Source organism: Pseudophryne corroboree, chromosome 3 (genome assembly GCF_028390025.1).
Source record: "Pseudophryne corroboree isolate aPseCor3 chromosome 3, aPseCor3.hap2, whole genome shotgun sequence".
NCBI classification, from domain to species: Eukaryota; Metazoa; Chordata; class Amphibia; order Anura; family Myobatrachidae; genus Pseudophryne; species Pseudophryne corroboree.
Genome location: NC_086446.1, coordinates 611,333,059 through 611,355,126, shown reverse-complemented (window position 1 = coordinate 611,355,126; position 22,068 = coordinate 611,333,059). Strand labels below are relative to the sequence as shown.

General features: G+C 44.8%; 1 protein-coding gene across 1 annotated transcript in view; it reads left to right on the top strand.

Annotated features, from left to right (window-relative positions):
* The first annotated feature begins 4,764 nt into the window (after positions 1-4,764).
* Positions 4,765-22,068, top strand: part of PKD2L1 (polycystin 2 like 1, transient receptor potential cation channel) — a 154,294-nt gene continuing 136,990 nt past the window's right edge. The window contains exon 1 of the mRNA XM_063961605.1: positions 4,765-5,166. Within this exon, the coding sequence (XP_063817675.1) occupies positions 4,890-5,166 (277 nt within the window). The 5' untranslated portion in view covers positions 4,765-4,889. The remainder of the gene's footprint in view (positions 5,167-22,068) is intronic.

Here is a 22,068-nt window from a genome sequence, read left to right as displayed (position 1 = left end):
GCAGAATGCGTTTATAGAATAAAAAAAAAAAACACCACACGAGTGTTTAACTTTTTCAGGCAGACAATATACTGGTGGTCACTGCTGGTCAGTCACACTGGCACTCTGGCAGCAAAAGTGTGCACTGTTAAATATGTACTCCTGCTATAACTGCTCCCCAGTCTCCCCCACAATTAAGCTGTGTGAGCAGTGAGCACTACTCAGCACAGTCAGATATACATAGATGATATTATCATGCAGCACACTGAGGCTGAGCACAGATATGGTATGTGACTGTGTATCGTTTTTTTTCAGGCAGAGAACGGATTATATTAAATGATAAATAAAACTGGTGGTCACCACTAGTATAACTATCAGCAAAACTCTGCACTCTCTGAGTACTCCTAATGCTCCAGTAAATCAAGTGTCTCTGTCTCACTCTCTATCTAAACGGAGAGGACGCCAGCCACGTCCTCTCCCTATCAATCTCAATGCACGTGTGAAAATGGCGGCGACGCGCGGCTCCTTATATAGAATCCGAGTCTCGCGATAGAATACGAGCCTCGCGAGAATCCGACAGCGGGATGATGACGTTCGGGCGCGCTCGGGTTAGCCGAGCAAGGCGGGAAGATCCGAGTCTGCCTCGGACCCGTGTAAAAAGGCTGAAGTTCGGGGGGGGTTCGGATTCCGAGGAACCGAACCCGCTCATCTCTAATAAATATATGTGTCATTATCTCAGTAGGGGATTTGGAATTTTGGATAAGGGAAACTCAACCTGTAAAACACATGGTAGTGACGCAATAATGTGTCCCTCAATGATGGTAGTGGGGCAAGATATTGTGCGTACCCCAACTCACACTATCAGGAGGGGTGGAAAACATATCAAGGTATCCTTAATTTACTCATATGCAGTGGGTTGCAGAGATGCGTACCACGACTCATAATATCAATTGTGATAATATACCTATCATGATATCTTTTCATTCAGAAGCACTAAATTTGTGGTTAATGCGTAACCCAACTCACAGTATAAATGGTGATAGTAAATCATATCAATGTATCTTTAGATTTCCCTTCTTGATGGTATGGTAAAGTGCACCAGAACTCACAGAAAAAAATTCTACGATGTGTATATAAGTTTATCTTTTTCCATTGGATATGATATTGAGCTCCCTCCCCAATGGAATGGTTCGTTTCTACGTAATTAGTGAATAAAAAAATGTATTAAACAAAAAGGTTAAAAAAAAATTAAATGAATAAAAACAGATACACATATAACACAAGCATCAATGTGTCCGACTATACTAAAACAAACAAAGTCTATGATCCGGATACCAGAAGAACTCATCTTTTTCCTATGTGTACAAGTTCGGTATCTTAACGACTTTATCAGGGCTGGTGAGCCCACCTTCCATATATTTTTTCTGCATCACATTTCTAGGGGTAACAGGGATTATATCCTAAAGTGTACACCACAGACAGAACCCTCAGAAGCTCCCAGATTCTCAATCCTTTTTCTGTCTAAACCAAGAAATAGCCTTTGATAAAGTGCCTCCATCTACTTTCCACATTCAACATCAACTTTGCTATGGCACTCTAAAGTAATACAACATCTTCAAACACTTTCTCATAAAAAAGAACTTCATTGTCGTAAATCTTATATTCTTAATGACTTTTTCAAATATACGACTATCTGCCAATACTATCTAGAGGTTCTGGATGCTGTCAAACAAACATACTTCAAATCTGTCATCTCTTTTTAAGCTTCTAATCCAAAACAGCTTTTAAATACATTTAAAAAAAACTCACCTTTCCAAATGTATTAGGTACACCTGTATATTAATTCAAATATCTAAACACTGTCAGTTGTGGCAGCTACTAACCACTTAACTGGCTAATATAATTTCCAAAAAACCCTCAGAAATTGTTGTTTTTTCAAAGATTTTATTAGGTTAAGAACACCTATTTACAATGGGGGTAATTCCAAGTTGATCGCAGCAGGAAATTTTTTAGCAGTTGGGCAAAAACATGTGCACTGCAGGGGGGGGGGGGCAGATATAACATGTGCAGAGAGAGTTAGATTTGGGTGTGGTGTGTTCAATCTGCAATCTAATTTGCAGTGTAAAAATAAAGCAGCCAGTATTTACCCTGCACAGAAATAAAATAACCCACCCAAATCTAACTCTCTCTCCAAATGTTATATCTGCCTCCCCTGCAGTGCACATGGTTTTGCCCAACTGCTAAAAAATTTCCTGCTGCGATCAACTTGGAATTACCCCCAATATATCCAATATAATTTTACAGCAAGAAAGGGAGTCCTCACCATTCTTCAATGGGGACACAAGAAGTCACATGATATACACGTGACTGTACACTGTCTGGAGGAGCAAGCTGTCCTGAGAAGAGGAGCAGCCAGCCAGTGTAGCAGCCTGCAGCACTAGTAACCAGCCACAGAGGAGCTGAGACTCAGATGTCCCAGACCATAGTAATAAAGAGATCTTTCAGTCTACCTGAGTCTTCAATCCTCGTGAAAGAAAAGGCATGCAAACGTTCAATTTGAACTCGGGAGATTCTGGTATTGCTTGAGGAATATGAGGCAGTGGATTGATATGCTTTGGGCACAAGTTATAATCTGGTACGCAGTTTTATGATTGGCGTGATTTGGCACCCTTGAAAGAAAATACTACATCATAGGCGCTTGTTCCCCTCTTTTGTTTACAGATTCTTGGGCTATATACCTAATGCCTTTGTAAAGAACCTAGATGCCGCATAAAGAAGTGGAGTGTGTATAAAAATGTTAACTTTTGGCATCTGTCTGCGGACTATATATTACGGCACAGAATTATTTACTCAAGAGAAGCGCACTGATCTAAAACTCCTTTGAAATAAATATATATATATATATATATATATACACACACACACACACACACACACACACACACACACACACACACACACACATATATATACACACATATATACACAGCAACAGTGACCAGCACTCAGCACAAATAAGCAGCCACCCTGGTGCCTTCCAAAGTAGGTAGATACAACAAGTAAGTAGAAAGTCAACACTCCCAGGGATTTGTAAATAAAATAACACACTGCGGCAACAGGTGTCTGTTTCTAATGTTTCCGAAAATTTTTTTCCATCTTCAGAGAACTCGCTTTCTGAAGACAGAATACAAATTCGCCGCAGTGTGTTATTTTAGTTACAAATCCCTGGGAGTGCCGACTATCTACTAACTTGTTTATATATATATATATATATATATATACATATATATATATATATATATATATATATGTATACTGTATTATATAAAGAGCCTGTGTTCATTATATAACTGTATATACAGTATGTTTGACAAATTTAATATACATTTATTTATTTAGAAGTGAATATTCCATATATATTTTTAGCTACAGAAATTAATTTAATAGGGAGTCAGAAGCGTAGCATGCAACTAAATCTACATATGGATGAAAGTGTAAACCCTATTTGTGCACTCAAATGCATTTTTTTGACTGACAGTGGCAGTGCCTCCTCCCTCCATCACTGATTGTAGCTTATATTTAATTTATTATTACACCCATCAATGACCGCCACTATAAATTATATAGCCGCTATATACACCAGCTAATAGCCAGAGTAACCGCCATGTGCCACACGGACAGCAGCTAGATGGCCTGAACTTTAATTTAAACACACGTCTGGTAGCACCCAGGTTCATTTTGACGGTGAGCTGCTCCACTGTAGTGTGTCAGTCGGCACTTACGCACCTTCGTAGCTGACGTTCTCCTCTTACATCAATGGCACGTAGTGCTCCGCAGTTCCCACACTGGTTATTCCCAATGGGACCATTTGTCTAGTCATGATGCACCTTCACCACCGCAGCATGCGAACAGTTCTCAATCTGCCCCTGTTTCAGAATACTGCCACCCTTGGCCCGAAGGCCAATAATCATCCCTTTTTGCAACTCAGATAAGTCACCACTTTTACCCATGACACCAACGAGTGATATGTTTGCAGACGGCTTATTGCACACCTTATATACCCACGATACTAGTGCACGACTCGTGACGTACTTCATGGGCTAGGCGCTGCCGACGTCAAATGTAGGAGGTGGTCATAATATTGTGACTCGACCGTGTCTAAAGTGAAGAACAGTTATATGTAAAGTATATGTCTGTATTTTATTATACTGCGTGCAGCTGCGGGCTGTTGACGGGTGGACAGCAGGTGCCAGAGTCAGACTTCAGTGTGCCCTCTAACCTTTGTGGCGCCCGGAGCTCGCACTCCCCTGGCGCAGCCCTCCCTATGCCCCGGCCTGTCAATATTAGGGTGTCTATATTATAATTGTCTATGTTCTAAATGATAATATAATATACCACACCCTTGTGATTCTACGAACAGTCGAAATATAAGACCGATTATTTTAAATGTGTATAGACTGAGTCAAATTGTTTAACTTTATTAAATTAAGAAATTCTCACTCTTCTATAAATGTGTAACTATTTATTGCATACATTCTGCTGTTCTAGTATTGATTTTTTTTTTTGTATAGATAAATTATTATGCATTCTTTAATAGTGTGTTAGTGCTAAGTATAAGCAATTAATACACCACATATACATCAATATGCTTCATAATCTTATCCCTTCCTGCTTGATGTCCTGTATATGAATGTGAAAAATAGATGGCTATTAACTGCAATCACTGTACTAACAACCGTCTGAGATAACCTGTCTGACAATTGGCTGTTCTGTCCTGTAGACAAAAGCCAGCTTGAATGACACTATATAAAGACCTGTGCACTTCCAGATCTATTAGAGTCTAGTGTCAGAAGGGAGTCTAATCTTTATCAGAGCTGACCTGTGTACAAGAGACAGCAATATAAAACAATATGAATCCAGCCAAGCTTAGAAGTCGGGCAGAAAATCAGTTCAAGGCTCAGGAGGAACAAGAAATGGATAATTTAGGGAAAAAAGCTTGGGATAATCCAGCCTATGATGGCTCTCCGTCTCCAAAGATCAAAGCCATATACAACCCCAAAACTGTTTTGGAAAATCCATATGACAGTATGGACCATTTTGGAGACCCGCCACCTTACCAGAAAGAGAGGAGTAAGAGAAGAAACCTGTGCTCCGAATGTTGTTCCCACATTGTCCGGGGGATTAGAGGTAAAGAAGTTATATTCTTTCTGTTTTATCCTGATTTTGGAGAGTGGATTCCAGTTCCTGAAATTAAATTGCTCAGAAGTGTACTTTATTATTAGAAGATTGATGAGGTGAATTAAGAAAGTTAATACTTAAGTGATTTTTTTTTTAATGTTATAGTAGATAGATAGATAGATAGATAGATAGATAGATAGATAGATAGATAGATAGATAGATAGATAGATATTTTTTAATATATATAGAGTAGACCTCTTACTGAATGGCATCTAAGACGTAACCTGTAGGAGCCAAATTTGCAATAAGAATAAGCTATAAATATAGCAGGGTATAATTTCTTTCAAAATTCAAATACAAAGTCTTTGTCTGCAATATATATATATATATATATATATATATATATATGCACAGATATATATATATATATATATATATTAAACATTTGGACATGTTCATAAATAATTAACATATTTTAACAGAAAGATTGTTTTCTGAAATTTTGTAGTCAAAAGATTTGAGAATTGATTTTCCTTTATACTCCCTTCCAGGCTCATTAATGTAATCAATTACTATTTCTAAAATGAATGCTATTGTAAGTGTAGGTTGAAAAACTGAAGACGCAGCTTTGAAAAACCTGCTTTTCTCTTTCTACAGATAGCCATTAATCATTGAGCTAAGAACAAGTTAACATAATATTTTGAACATCAGTTTCCTCTTATTGACAATCAAACAAAAAAGGTGGAACAGACAGAATGTTGTATAGTGCAGTTTATGTGTTTGCTCGCTGTCTCCTTTACTGCAAGCAGATATTTTGGCTTTTACGCTCTGGTAAAGTCAACACATCCATTTACAGTAGGTACAGTACATTGAGATAAACCTGGGGCTCACTGAGAGTATTGCCTTGTACCCAGTGGACTAGGCCAAGCTAGAAGAAAACATCCATATGATTAATCACAGGTATGCTTGGTGTTCCACAAACTGACACTTTAGGGCTTTTTACGCAAATTCTCTCTAAGGTGTGTAATTTATATTACTCAGCACTTGCATCACTATTTTGTGTCTGTTCTACTTTTGTTACTATTATGTTTATGCTCATCTTTTCGGCATGGTTTGTACTCTGTACTTGAGTAATGGGATCTTATTGCCAGCATGGTCCTGGGAGAAAAGTATGCTTCTGTCTAGGTGATTGGTCCAACAAATATCTTCATTAGGGAAAAATTAGATTTCTTCCTAGAAATAATCAGGTCACACAATTGTCACAGGCGACATGGCTCCATTTCAGGACAACTGCAGCTGTATGCAAATTGCTTTAACCAAAAGATCTATGATTATTATTTATTTTATATATATATATATATATATATATATATATATACATACATACATACATACATACATACATACATACATACATACATTCATAAAGTATATACCCAGTACTGTGCAAAAGTTTTCGGCAGGTGTGGAAAAAATGCTGCATTTCTTAATGACATTGGCTGTATGTTTCGGGTCATTTTCTTTCTGAAGAATAAATTTAGAGCCAATCAGACGCCTCCCTGATGGTATTACATGATGGATAAGTACCTGCCTGTTTTTCTCAGCATTGAAGCACAAAGAAACAGGCAACGTTGAGAACTGTAGACGCAGTGGTCGGCCAAGGAAACTTAGTTCATCAGATGAAAGACACATCATGCTTACTTCCCTTCGAAACTGGAAGATGTCCAGCTGTGCCATTACCTCGGAACTGGCACAAACCAGTGTAACCCAGGTACACCCATATACTGTTTGGAGAAGTCTGGCCAGAAGTGGTCTTCATGAAAGAATTGCAGGCAAAAAGCCACACCTTCGACGTGGAAAGAAGGTCAAGTGACTCAACTGTGCATGAAAACATAGGAACTGGAGAGCAGAAAAATGTCAGCAGGTGCTCTGAACTGATGAGTCAAAATTTTAAATATCTGGCTGTAATAGAAGGCAGTTTGTCCGCCAAAGGACTGGAGAGCGGTACAATAATTAGTGAAGCACGGTGGAGGTTCCTTGCAAGTTTGGGGCTGCATTTCAGCAAATGGAGTTGGGGATTTGGCCAGGATTAATGGTGTCCTCAATGCTGAGAAATACAGGCAGGTACTTATCCATTATGCAATACCATCAGGGAGGCATCTGATTGGCTCCAAATTTATTCTAAAGTAGGACAATGACTCCAAACATACAGTCAATGTCATTAAGAACTATCTTCAGCCTAAAAAAGCAAGGAGTCCTGGAATTGATGATATGGGCCCCACAGAGCCTTGATCTCAACATTATAAGTCTGTCTGGGATTACATGAAGAGACAGAAGGATTTGAGCAAGCCCACGTCCACAGAAGGTCTGTGGTTAGTTCTCCAAGATGTTTGGAATAACCTCCCTGCCAAGTTCCTTCAAAAACTGTGTGCAAGTGTATCTGTGTGCAAGTGAAGAATTGATGTTATTTTGAAGGCAAAGGGTGGTCACACCAAATATTGATTTGATTTAGATTTCTCATCTGATCACTCACTTTGCATTTTGTTGATTTATAAAAAATAAACTACTAACACTTCTATTTTTTAAAGCATGCTTACTTTCAGCATTTTTTCCACACCTGACTAAAACTTTTGCATATATATATATATATATATATATATGTACACTGCTCAAAAAAATAAAGGGAACACTAAAATAACACATCCTAGATCTGAATGAATGAAATATTCTTATTAAATACTTTGTTCTTTACATAGTTGAATGTGCTGACAACAAAATCACACATATATTATCAATGGAAATCAAATTTATTAACCCATGGAGGTCTGGATTTGGAGTCACCCTCAAAATTAAAGTGGAAAAACACACTACAGGCTGATCCAACTTTGATGTAATGTCCTTAAAACAAGTCAAAATGAGGCTCAGTAGTGTGTGTGGCCTCCACGTGCCTGTATGACCTCCCTACAACCCACACAAGTGGCTCAGGTAGTGCAGCTCATCCAGGATGGCACATCAATGCGAGCTGTGGCAAGAAGGTTTGCTGTGTCTGTCAGCGTAGTGTCCAGAGCATGGAGGCACTACCAGGAGACAGGCCAGTACTTCAGGAGACGTGGAGGAGGCCGTAGGAGGGCAACAACCCAGCAGCAGGACCGCTACCTCCGCCTTTGTGCAAGGAGGAACAGGAGGAGCACTGCCAGACCCCTGCAAAATGACCTCTAGCAAGCCTCAAATGTGCATGTGTCTACTCAAACGATCAGAAACAAACTCCATGAGGGTGGTATGAGGGCCCGACGTCCACAGGTGGGGGTTGTGCTTACAGCCCAACACCGTGCAGGACGTTTGGCATTTGCCAGAGAACACCAAGATTGGCAAATTCGCCACTGGCGCCCTGTGCTCTTCACAGATGAAAGCAGGCACTCACTGAGCACATGTGAGACGTGACAGAGTCTGGAGAACGTTCTGCTGCCTGCAGCATCCTCCAGCATGACCGGTTTGGCAGTGGGTCAGTAATGGTGTGGGGTGGCATTTCTTTGGGGGGCCGCACAGCCCTCCATGTGCTCGCCAGAGGTAGCCTGACTGCCATTAGGTACCGAGATGAGATCCTCAGACCCCTTGTGAGACCATATGCTGGTGCGGTTGGCCCTGGGTTTCTTCTAATGCAAGACAATGCTAGACCTCATGTGGCTGGAGTGTGTCAGCAGTTCCTGCAAGACGAAGGCATTGATGCTATGGACTGGCCCGCCCGTTCCCCAGACCTGAATCCAATTGAGCACATCTGGGACATCCTGTCTCGCTCCATCCATCAATGCTACGTTGCACCACAGACTGTCCAGGAGTTGGCGGATGCTTTAGTCCAGGTCTGGGAGGAGATCCCTCAGGAGACCATCCGCCACCTCATCAGGAGCATGCCCAGGCATTGCAGGGAGGTCATACAGGCACGTGGAGGCCACACACACTACTGAGCCTCATTTTGACTTGTTTTAAGGACATTACATCAAAGTTGGATCAGCCTGTAGTGTGTTTTTCCACTTTAATTTTGAGGGTGACTCCAAATCCAGACCTCCATGGGTTAATAAATTTGATTTCCATTGATAATTTTTGTGTGATTTTGTTGTCAACACATTCAACTATGTAAAGAACAAAGTATTTAATAAGAATATTTCATTCATTCAGATCTAGGATGTGTTATTTTAGTGTTCCCTTTATTTTTTGAGCAGTGTATATATATAAAAACATACAGTATAGGGGGCGTGGCCTAACGTCTGCACAGCAAGGACGTGTTCCTGAAGAGCTCCGGGGCCCAGCGGTATAAAACCCCTGCAAAGTGCCTCCTGCTGCGGGCATCGGGCTTCCCCTGTCTGCCTGAGACCCCCTGGAGCCGGCCGCCGACGGTCACGGAGCCGGGGGACAGCCTGCTCTGTCCCTGCGGGTTGTGGCCTAGGCGAGCCGGAAAGCCGGGGACTGGAGTTTGGGGCCGACCCGCAAGTTGAGCTCCACGGCGCGGGTGCCCCGCGACCGGGCCGGAAATCAACAAGGGACCCCTCCTGACGTCCTCACATCTCCTACCTGCACTCCCTAGGGCCTGCTCTCCCCTGCAGCAGTAGGGGGGACCCCCACACAGCCCCACAGAAGATAAAAGAAGGGAGAGAAGCAGCTCGGTGTGTGCTGCGGCGGCCATCTTGGATTCCGGGGACACAGTCTGGAGTAAGCTGTGCACTCTTGTGTGCAGCCCTGGATGTCAATATAACACACAGGAAGGCTGCATTCCCTTCAGTGCCCAGCCCATCTGGAATACAGTGAGTAATTGCTGCTGCCACAGAAGCCATTTCTTATTTGCTCCCCTGCTCCATAGAAGCCTGTGACAGGAGTCCAGGGCCGCCATCTTGCTTCCTGGCAACCAGCCAGAGTTAAGATAAGCTGCACTACATCACACTCTCCTCACTCTTGCAGGATTACAGATTCGGTCCTCACCTCCGCCCGTAGTGGAGACGACCAAGAAAATGCTTTAACACCCACCATGCGTGCCCGGGCCACTATGTGAAAGGTCGGGCTGCGATCCACCCCAGATGCAGGGATAGCACCTGAAAGGGTTACGGCTCCAATACTGTGACGATCGGATCCATACATCCCCGAAACACTCTCAAGATGATATAACGCAACACAATAAACTACTACGCGTGCCATAATTAAGTAGCTGGACTTTATATATAATACTCTCTGGCACTTTACTCCCAACTCCGTGGCTGGAGTACCTAAAGCTGGCAAATCCATCCCCCTCTGGCGGCCGTTACTGTTAGCTACTTGTTCTACACTAACTGAAACCCGGAATACGTCGCAGTTTGGACCCCCGATTACTCTCTACGTACTTGCTGCGGCTCCCCCCTCCGTCCTTCGGGCTCCCTGGAGCCTGCAATACTTGTTTTCCATCCCCATAGGAACCCGGCACGGAGTAGTGGACCAGCAGCCTGACCTGCCTGGATTACTCGCTCACTGTACAATCTACGGACTGTGTCCATCATCCAATAATTTTCTGATCCCTTTTCCTTTTTCTCTCCCACCCCCCTTTTCATACATGCCATTATGTCCAAGAACAAAAAAGTAACGCAAGCCCCGACTAACTTCTTTGGCTCAAAATCTAAGGGCCCGCAGAACCCCAACATGACCTCGAGCACCCCTCCCTCTCCGTGCTCTTCGGAAGTGGGTATCGATCCCCTGATACAGGCGGTAATGTCGAGCCTACTGGAAGGAGTGCAGTCTGCATTCAAACAGGAACTCTCGAACGCCATTGCAGAATTTAAGTCGAATCTCACAGCCCTCGGCAACCGAACAGACGCCTTGGAAACAAAGACCGACGATCTCTGCCGCTCCCAACATCGCCTTGACAGAGAGCTCACTAGGCTACACGAGGAAATGGAGACCCTTAAAGAGCGACAAGAGGACCAGGAAAATCGCTCGCGTAGAAATAATATACGCATACGCAGTGTTCCAGAATCGGTCCTCGGCCCTTCGCTGCCATCATTTCTGAGAGAATTCTTCATACACCTCGTACCAGACCTCACGGACGAAGAGTGTCTCTGTGACAGGGCTCATAGAGCACTTCGTGCTAAACCGTCTCCTGCTCAACCGCCCAGGGATGTTATTGTCCGTTTCCATTATTTCCGCTCAAAAGAGAAAATCCTATCCTCCGTCCGAGACTCCCCAGAGATCCTGTTTAAAGGCATGCAGCTACAGATCTTTCAGGACCTGGCTCCCTCCACTATCCAAAAACGACGGGACCTCCAATCGGTCACCCGGGTCCTGCGACAGCACCAGATCAGATACAGATGGGGATTCCCCTTTCAACTCCACGTCTCGGCCAACAACGCTGTTCACTCTGTCAAGACTTTAACTCAAGGCCAGGAACTGCTTGCAAAGCTGGATCTCCTCCCTGCATCATCTGTAGCCGACATGGCGGCCTCATCATCTAAACCGCCACACTCTCAGTCTCCCCTGCCTGAATGGACAAGGGTGACACGACAACGCACTGTGGACAGCGACCCTCCCTGACCTGGGGTGACCCCCCGCTACGGCTTGTCCACGAAAAGTTGGTGCAGCCCTGAAACGAGCAACGGCTGCGGAAGATTTGACCTCCGTCCAAAATCTAATGTCGTAACTATTCTTTGTTATTGCTGTTATAGTTAAGTTTAATTAATTTGTACTCCTATGGTATCCCCCCCCCCCCTTTTTTTTTTTTTTTTTTTTTCCCTTTCTCTCCTCGTCCCCCCCCCCCCCCCCTTTTTTTTTTTTCCCCCTTAACTTTTTGTTTGTAATTTTACTGCTTGGACACAGTTCTCCGGGTTCTATATTGTACTCTGTTCTTTATAAATGAAAAATGGCCACGACCATTCTCAACCCTTGTGGCCCGGGTGACATACACCCTCTTACATGGTATCTCAGTTACCCCCCCACAATCCCTTATTGTTGCTTACATTGTTACTTATACAATTTTTTTCCCCTGCGGCCCCCGAATGGGACCCACAATTTCAGGGATGTTTCCCCGTTTGGGATTTTTCTTCTCTATGTTCTTCCCCCTCTCCCTTTTCTTGTGGCCTCTGCTTGACCTTCCCGCTCCTTTTCTTGCTCTACCCAGAGGGGTGGCCTCCTCCAGGCTCAAACTGTAAGTTATTGGATCATGTTTGGCAATATGTCATATTCCCTCACGTGAATAGCCATGTCCCTTAAAATATTTTCGGTCAATGTAAATGGCCTGAACTCCCCTAAGAAGCGTACTGTGTTTCTGAGTGCTTGCAGACGTGAGAAAGTCGACATAGCATTCCTTCAGGAAACACATCTCACCGGTTCCCACACTCAGCTTAAGGGCAAATGGTTCTCCCAGTCCTACTTTGCCTCGGCAGACTGTAAAAAAAACGTGGTGTGGCCATTTTAATTCGCCGCAACATCCCGTTTATCCACTCTAGGACAGTGACAGACCCAGACGGACGGTTCCTTATGGTAATGGGTACCCTCCGCTCTATGGCTCTCACCTTGGTCTCCACCTACGCCCCCAACCAAGACCAATCTCTATTTTTTGACTCTCTCTCTAAACGCCTGTCACGAGAAGCACAGGGAAGCATTATCATGGGTGGCGATTTTAATACCATAATCGACCCGTCGTTAGATAGATCCGGCCCTCCACCTCACGCTTCCATGACGACCCTACCTCGGGCCTCCCGTACACTCACCGCCACCATGAAACACCACGGCCTTTGTGACACTTGGCGTGCCCAACACCCCCACACCAAAGATTTTACCCATTTCTCAGCTCCGCACCAACACTATTCCAGGATCGATATGATTCACATCTCCTCTGCCCTCGTACCTCTGATTACTGATGCGGGCATCACGCCACTGACATGGACAGACCATGCTGGGGTCTACCTCCTCATAGATATATACCGCACGCCCCGCCGGAAATATAAATGGCGTCTTGACGACTCGCTCTTGCAACACCCCTCTGCACTAGAGGAAATTAGACTGGCAATCACACACTATTTCACCGAAAATATGTCTCCTGACATCTCACTTAATGTCCTTTGGGAAGCTCACAAAGCCACGATTCGCGGCGCTTTGCTGGCGAAATCGTCGGCGATTAGGAAAAAAAACGCGCAGGAGATCGCCTCCCTCGAATCAGAAATAGCCACCTTACTATCCAAACATAAGGCATCCCCTGACGCTTCCCTACTCCCTCAGATCGATTCCCTCCGGGGACAACTTAACACCCTCCTCTCTAACCGTGCAGCACTAATTCTTCGGAAACTGCAGCAACGTTTTTATGATAAAATGGACAAAATAGACTCCCTACTGGCCAACAAACTACGTCGCAAGCAGGCGCTGGGCGCAATAGATAAGTTGTACTCGCCACAAAGGGGAACCTATACATATGACCCTGAAGTGATGACCGAAGATTTCCGCCTGTTTTATAGCTCCCTTTATAACCTGTCTGACCTGCCCCCTCTGTCGTCTGACGGGGCTGGGGGAGCACGCGCATACTTGTCTGATACCCCCCTCCCAGCCCTATCTGACACCCAGTTAGAAGCCCTTAATAGTCGGATCTCGGTGGAGGAGACAATAGCCGCCATACGTTCCATGCGCTCATCAGCCGCACCAGGCCCGGATGGTTTCACAGCCCAATATTATAAACTGTTCGCGAAAGAGCTTGCCCCACACCTATCCTCCCTATTTAACGATATTCTTGAGGGAGCCTCCTTCCTGCCGGAGACGACCCGGGCCGACATAGTGGTAATCCCAAAGCCTGACAAAGACCCGACCAGTTGCTTAAATTATAGACCAATCTCCTTATTGAATGTCGACCTGAAAATATATGCGAAAATATTAGCTAACCGTCTGGCTCCCCTGATGCCCGGTCTGGTCCACCCGGATCAGGTCGGCTTCATCCCTGGACGCCAGGCGTCTGATAACACTAGAAGGGCTATAGATCTAATTTACTCAATTCAAAAACGGAAATCTCCCTCTCTCATTCTGGCTCTCGACGCAGAGAAGGCCTTCGACCGCATCTCATGGTCTTTTGCCTTTGCGGTCCTAGACAAAATGGGATTCTCTGGAAAATTCCTAGAGGGGATTAAAGCACTCTACCGCTCCCCATCAGCCCAGGTTTTGGTTAACGGTGTCTCATCCACCAGCTTTGGGATTACCAATGGTACCAGGCAGGGATGCCCCCTCTCCCCTTTAATCTTCGCACTAATCATGGAACCCCTTGCAGCAAAGATCCGTGATAACACCACTATCCGCGGAATATCCACAGGCCTATCCGAACACAAGATAGCGTTATATGCTGATGATGTCCTGATCTCCCTCACAGACCCAGCCCAGTCCCTCCCTGCTCTCTTATCTGAGATCAGTTCGTATTCACAGTTATCTGGTTATAAAATAAATATTAACAAAACAGAGGTCCTCAACTTTCATATCCCAGCAGCTCTCAAACAAGACCTTCAAACTATCCTTCCCTGTAACTGGTACGCAAAGAAAATCAAATACCTCGGTGTGTACCTGACCCATCATCACCATCAGCTTTTCCAAGCAAACTATCCCCGCTTATTGCAGACAATCCAGGAAGATTTGCTGGAATGGTCCAGCTACTTCATCTCATGGATAGGCAGAATAAACTCCGTCAAGATGAGCGTGCTCCCTCGACTTCTGTATTTATTTCAGACTCTCCCGATTTATGTTCCTACCTACGTCTTTAAGACATTACAACGCCAATCCTCCCTTTTTATCTGGAATCAAAAACGTCCCCGCGTTAGACTCAAATTGCTTCAGCGCCCCACCAGAAATGGGGGCCTGGGTATTCCGGACTTTCAGAAATATTTTTATGCTGCGCAACTCTCTCAAAGTGCACAATGGTGCAACGAGGGCGGGATGCGGAAGATTTGGGTGGGGATCGAGGCAGAGGAGACAGGTCTAGCTACACTATCCTCCCTATTATGGCTCCACCGGAACCAACGCCCCCGGACAGCCCTCTCACACCCTGTAGTAAGTCGCTCGCTAGCAACATGGGACCTGACAAACAGACGGTTCAGTTTGGCCCCATACCCGTCCCCGTTAATCCCACTCTTTCATAATCCAGCCTTCCCCCCAGGTATGTGTAGAACCTCGCATACTTCTTGGCGCTCGAGTGGTTTGCTATATGTTAACGACATCACCTCCAATGCCACCTTCCCACAATTTGCAGATGTCCGAGAAGGAACGGTAATCCCCACCTCAGACTTCTTTCGTTATCTGCAAATTCGACATTTCCACTCCACCACTACCACTACCCTTCTCCACAGACAATTATCCCCCTTCGAATACATTAGCTGGAAACGCACCAGCACCAAGGGCCTCATTTCAGATATTTATGCTCTACTTAGCGATTACCCCACTTCACCCCGGACCCCCCACGAGTTAGCATGGGAAAAGGAGCTGGGATTCACTATAGATAATGAAGATTGGGTAGACATCTGGGATAATGCAGCCTCCAGCTCCATATGTGTGAGAATCAAAGAAAATATCTACAAATTACTATACCGCTGGTATTATGTTCCTTCCCGTCTACATACTATGTTTCCTGACACTCCAGATAGCTGCTGGAGGGGTTGTACGGATGTTGGCTCATTCTTACACATATGGTGGACCTGCCCAAAAATCTTTAAAATTTGGGGTGAACTTATCACCTTGCTCTCGCGCTTATTTGACACCTCCATCCCTCCTGACCCCCAATACTTTTTGCTCCCCATGACCCTCCCTATTCTTAACAGACACCAAAACAAGCTATTTCGACATGTAGTTTCGGCAATGACATGCCAAATAGCCACGGACTGGAAGAGCCCGACTCCCTCCCCAATGCCGGTGATAATCTCCCGAATTTGGTATGTCCACAAAATGGAATATATGACCGCTGTCATACGTAACACATCAAAGCAATTTGATAAAGTATGGTCCCCGTGGCTAGGCCTACAACAGGCTCCCTCCCCATTTGCAACATGACATGGCACACCGCTGCTCTGCCCACCTCTTGTCTCTGAAGGCCACCCCTCCACCCACTTCTACCCCCCTTCCTTCTTTTCTGAATTGATATGCTCTGTCCCCTCTACCTTTCTGACCCCTTCTATCCTCTCTCTGAGTATTCTTTTCTTCTTATTTCCTCCGCTAACTCTCTTTGACGGATGGCCACTCCGTTGCCGAGAGTTACCCACTTCAAATGCCTTAACTTTAATCTTTTACAAAAGAAAAAAAAAAAAAAAGGATCCACTCAGTTGATGTAACAATTTATTGTAGCTACATTTGTTCTTTAAATGCCCATTTTGTCTGGGTGTTCTGTTATTATTGTAACCAAATTGTGATCCATCTAATAAAATGTGTTTAAAAAAAAAAAAAAAAAACATACAGTATATATAAGGATAGATAGATAGTATTGTACTCTGATTCTGCTAAGCTGTACACACTCATGTACACACTCATGGAAATTATTGTTTCTGTGCATAGGTGAACCATTTTGCACTGTAATCCCCATCATCATGTTCCTAGAAGATTATGCTAGTCTCTTTTTAAATAAATATTACCTTACATAGTGCATGAGAATCCGTAGGTCAGGTACATGCCCCCAATTACGGTGTCTCTGGATATGTGGTAGATGTGTGTCTGACTTTCACAGCATGCACTGGGTAGGTCCTCTGAGAGGTGAGCAGGGATTTCATGTGAGTAACCCACCTGTATTACCAGAAACTCTGCTCCCCTGTGGACCCCAGTGTTCCTGCACGTCCTACTGTGTTAGTAGATTTGCTACTGGTGAGAACCACATCCAGTATATTGTAGAGATGAGCGGGTTCGGTTTCTCTGAATCCGAACCCGCCAGAACTTCATGTTTTTTTTCACGGGTCCGAGCGACTCGGATCTTCCCGCCTTGCTCGGTTAACCCGAGCGCGCCCGAACGTCATCATGACGCTGTCGGATTCTCGCGAGGCTCGGATTCTATCGCGAGACTCGGATTCTATATAAGGAGCCGCGCGTCGCCGCCATTTTCACACGTGCATTGAGATTGATAGGGAGAGGACGTGGCTGGCGTCCTCTCCGTTTAGAATTAGAATAGATTAGAGAGACACTTGATTTACTAATTTTGGGGAGCATTAGGAGTACTCAGTAGTGTACAGTGCAGAGTTTTGCTGATAGTGACCAGTGACCACCACTTTTATTTATAATCCGTTCTCTGCCTGAAAAAAGCGATACACAGCACACAGTGACTCAGTCACATACCATATCTGTGTGCACTGCTCAGGCTCAGGCCAGTGTGCTGCATCATCTATTATCTATATATAATATTATATATATCTGTCTGACTGCTCAGCTCACACAGCTTATAATTGTGGGGGAGACTGGGGAGCACTACTGCAGTGCCAGTTATAGGTTATAGCAGGAGCCAGGAGTACATAATATAATCCGTTCTCTGCCTGAAAAAAGCGATACACAGCACACAGTGACTCAGTCACATACCATATCTGTGTGCACTGCTCAGGCTCAGGCCAGTGTGCTGCATCATCTATTATCTATATATAATATTATATATATCTGTCTGACTGCTCAGCTCACACAGCTTATAATTGTGGGGGAGACTGGGGAGCACTACTGCAGTGCCAGTTATAGGTTATAGCAGGAGCCAGGAGTACATAATATATTATATAGTGAGTGACCACCAGACACACAGTGCAGTTTATTTAATATATCCGTTCTCTGCCTGAAAAAAGCGATACACACAGTGACTCAGTCAGTCACATACCATATCTGTGTGCACTGCTCAGGCTCAGGCCAGTGTGCTGCATCATCTATATATATTATATATCTGTCTGACTGCTCAGCTCACACAGCTTATAATTGTGGGGGAGACTGGGGAGCACTACTGCAGTGCCAGTTATAGGTTATAGCAGGAGCCAGGAGTACATAATATTATATTAAAATTAAACAGTGCACACTTTTGCTGCAGGAGTGCCACTGCCAGTGTGACTAGTGACCAGTGACCTGACCACCAGTATATAATATTAGTAGTATACTATCTCTTTATCAACCAGTCTATATTAGCAGCAGACACAGTACAGTGCGGTAGTTCACGGCTGTGGCTACCTCTGTGTCGGCACTCGGCAGCCCGTCCATAATTGTATATACCACCTAACCGTGGTTTTTTTTTCTTTCTTTATACATACATACTAGTTACGAGTATACTATCTCTTTATCAACCAGTCTATATATTAGCAGCAGACACAGTACAGTGCGGTAGTTCACGGCTGTGGCTACCTCTGTGTCGGCACTCGGCAGCCCGTCCATAATTGTATATACCACCTAACCGTGGTTTTTTTTTCTTTCTTTATACATACATACTAGTTACGAGTATACTATCTCTTTATCAACCAGTCTATATATTAGCAGCAGACACAGTACAGTGCGGTAGTTCACGGCTGTGGCTACCTCTGTGTCGGCACTCGGCAGCCCGTCCATAATTGTATATACCACCTAACCGTGTTTTTTTTTTCTTTCTTTATACATACATACTAGTTACGAGTATACTATCTCTTTATCAACCAGTCTATATTAGCAGCAGACACAGTACAGTGCGGTAGTTCACGGCTGTGGCTACCTCTGTGTCGGCACTCGGCAGCCCGTCCATAATTGTATATACCACCTAACCGTGGTTTTTTTTTCTTTCTTTATACATACATACTAGTTACGAGTATACTATCTCTTTATCAACCAGTCTATATATTAGCAGCAGACACAGTACAGTGCGGTAGTTCACGGCTGTGGCTACCTCTGTGTCGGCACTCGGCAGCCCGTCCATAATTGTATATACCACCTAACCGTGGTTTTTTTTTCTTTCTTTATACATACATACTAGTTACGAGTATACTATCTCTTTATCAACCAGTCTATATATTAGCAGCAGACACAGTACAGTGCGGTAGTTCACGGCTGTGGCTACCTCTGTGTCGGCACTCGGCAGCCCGTCCATAATTGTATATACCACCTAACCGTGGTTTTTTTTTCTTTCTTTATACATACATACTAGTTACGAGTATACTATCTCTTTATCAACCAGTCTATATTAGCAGCAGACACAGTACAGTGCGGTAGTTCACGGCTGTGGCTACCTCTGTGTCGGCACTCGGCAGCCCGTCCATAATTGTATATACCACCTAACCGTGGTTTTTTTTTCTTTCTTTATACATACATACTAGTTACGAGTATACTATCTCTTTATCAACCAGTCTATATATTAGCAGCAGACACAGTACAGTGCGGTAGTTCACGGCTGTGGCTACCTCTGTGTCGGCACTCGGCAGCCCGTCCATAATTGTATACTAGTATCCAATCCATCCATCTCCATTGTTTACCTGAGGTGCCTTTTAGTTGTGCCTATTAAAATATGGAGAACAAAAATGTTGAGGTTCCAAAATTAGGGAAAGATCAAGATCCACTTCCACCTCGTGCTGAAGCTGCTGCCACTAGTCATGGCCGAGACGATGAAATGCCAGCAACGTCGTCTGCCAAGGCCGATGCCCAATGTCATAGTACAGAGCATGTCAAATCCAAAACACCAAATATCAGTAAAAAAAGGACTCCAAAACCTAAAATAAAATTGTCGGAGGAGAAGCGTAAACTTGCCAATATGCCATTTACCACACGGAGTGGCAAGGAACGGCTGAGGCCCTGGCCTATGTTCATGGCTAGTGGTTCAGCTTCACATGAGGATGGAAGCACTCAGCCTCTCGCTAGAAAAATGAAAAGACTCAAGCTGGCAAAAGCAGCACAGCAAAGAACTGTGCATTCTTCGAAATCCCAAATCCACAAGGAGAGTCCAATTGTGTCGGTTGCGATGCCTGACCTTCCCAACACTGGACGTGAAGAGCATGCGCCTTCCACCATTTGCACGCCCCCTGCAAGTGCTGGAAGGAGCACCCGCAGTCCAGTTCCTGATAGTCAGATTGAAGATGTCAGTGTTGAAGTACACCAGGATGAGGAGGATATGGGTGTTGCTGGCGCTGGGGAGGAAATTGACCAGGAGGATTCTGATGGTGAGGTGGTTTGTTTAAGTCAGGCACCCGGGGAGACACCTGTTGTCCGTGGGAGGAATATGGCCGTTGACATGCCAGGTGAAAATACCAAAAAAATCAGCTCTTCGGTGTGGAGGTATTTCACCAGAAATGCGGACAACAGGTGTCAAGCCGTGTGTTCCCTTTGTCAAGCTGTAATAAGTAGGGGTAAGGACGTTAACCACCTCGGAACATCCTCCCTTATACGTCACCTGCAGCGCATTCATAATAAGTCAGTGACAAGTTCAAAAACTTTGGGTGACAGCGGAAGCAGTCCACTGACCAGTAAATCCCTTCCTCTTGTAACCAAGCTCACGCAAACCACCCCACCAACTCCCTCAGTGTCAATTTCCTCCTTCCCCAGGAATGCCAATAGTCCTGCAGGCCATGTCACTGGCAATTCTGACGAGTCCTCTCCTGCCTGGGATTCCTCCGATGCATCCTTGCGTGTAACGCCTACTGCTGCTGGCGCTGCTGTTGTTGCCGCTGGGAGTCGATGGTCATCCCAGAGGGGAAGTCGTAAGCCCACTTGTACTACTTCCAGTAAGCAATTGACTGTTCAACAGTCCTTTGCGAGGAAGATGAAATATCACAGCAGTCATCCTACTGCAAAGCGGATAACTGAGGCCTTGGCATCCTGGGTGGTGAGAAACGTGGTTCCGGTATCCATCATTACTGCAGAGCCAACTAGAGACTTGTTGGAGGTACTGTGTCCCCGGTACCAAATACCATCTAGGTTCCATTTCTCTAGGCAGGCGATACCGAAAATGTACACAGACCTCAGAAAAAGAGTCACCAGTGTCCTAAAAAATGCAGCTGTACCCAATGTCCACTTAACCACGGACATGTGGACAAGTGGAGCAGGGCAGGGTCAGGACTATATGACTGTGACAGCCCACTGGGTAGATGTATGGACTCCCGCCGCAAGAACAGCAGCGGCGGCACCAGTAGCAGCATCTCGCAAACGCCAACTCTTTCCTAGGCAGGCTACGCTTTGTATCACCGCTTTCCAGAATACGCACACAGCTGAAAACCTCTTACGGCAACTGAGGAAGATCATCGCGGAATGGCTTACCCCAATTGGACTCTCCTGTGGATTTGTGGCATCGGACAACGCCAGCAATATTGTGTGTGCATTAAATCTGGGCCAATTCCAGCACGTCCCATGTTTTGCACATACCTTGAATTTGGTGGTGCAGAATTTTTTAAAAAACGACAGGGGCGTGCAAGAGATGCTGTCGGTGGCCAGAAGAATTGCGGGACACTTTCGGCGTACAGGCACCACGTACAGAAAACTGGAGCACCACCAAAAACTACTGAACCTGCCCTGCCATCATCTGAAGCAAGAAGTGGTAACGAGGTGGAATTCAACCCTCTATATGCTTCAGAGGTTGGAGGAGCAGCAAAAGGCCATTCAAGCCTATACAATTGAGCACGATATAGTAGGTGGAATGCACCTGTCTCAAGTGCAGTGGAGAATGATTTCAACGTTGTGCAAGGTTCTGATGCCCTTTGAACTTGCCACACGTGAAGTCAGTTCAGACACTGCCAGCCTGAGTCAGGTCATTCCCCTCATCAGGCTTTTGCAGAAGAAGCTGGAGGCATTGAAGGAGGAGCTAACACGGAGCGATTCCGCTAGGCATGTGGGACTTGTGGATGCAGCCCTTAATTCGCTTAACAAGGATTCACGGGTGGTCAATCTGTTGAAATCAGAGCACTACATTTTGGCCACCGTGCTCGATCCTAGATTTAAAGCCTACCTTGGATCTCTCTTTTCGGCAGACACAGGTCTGCTGGG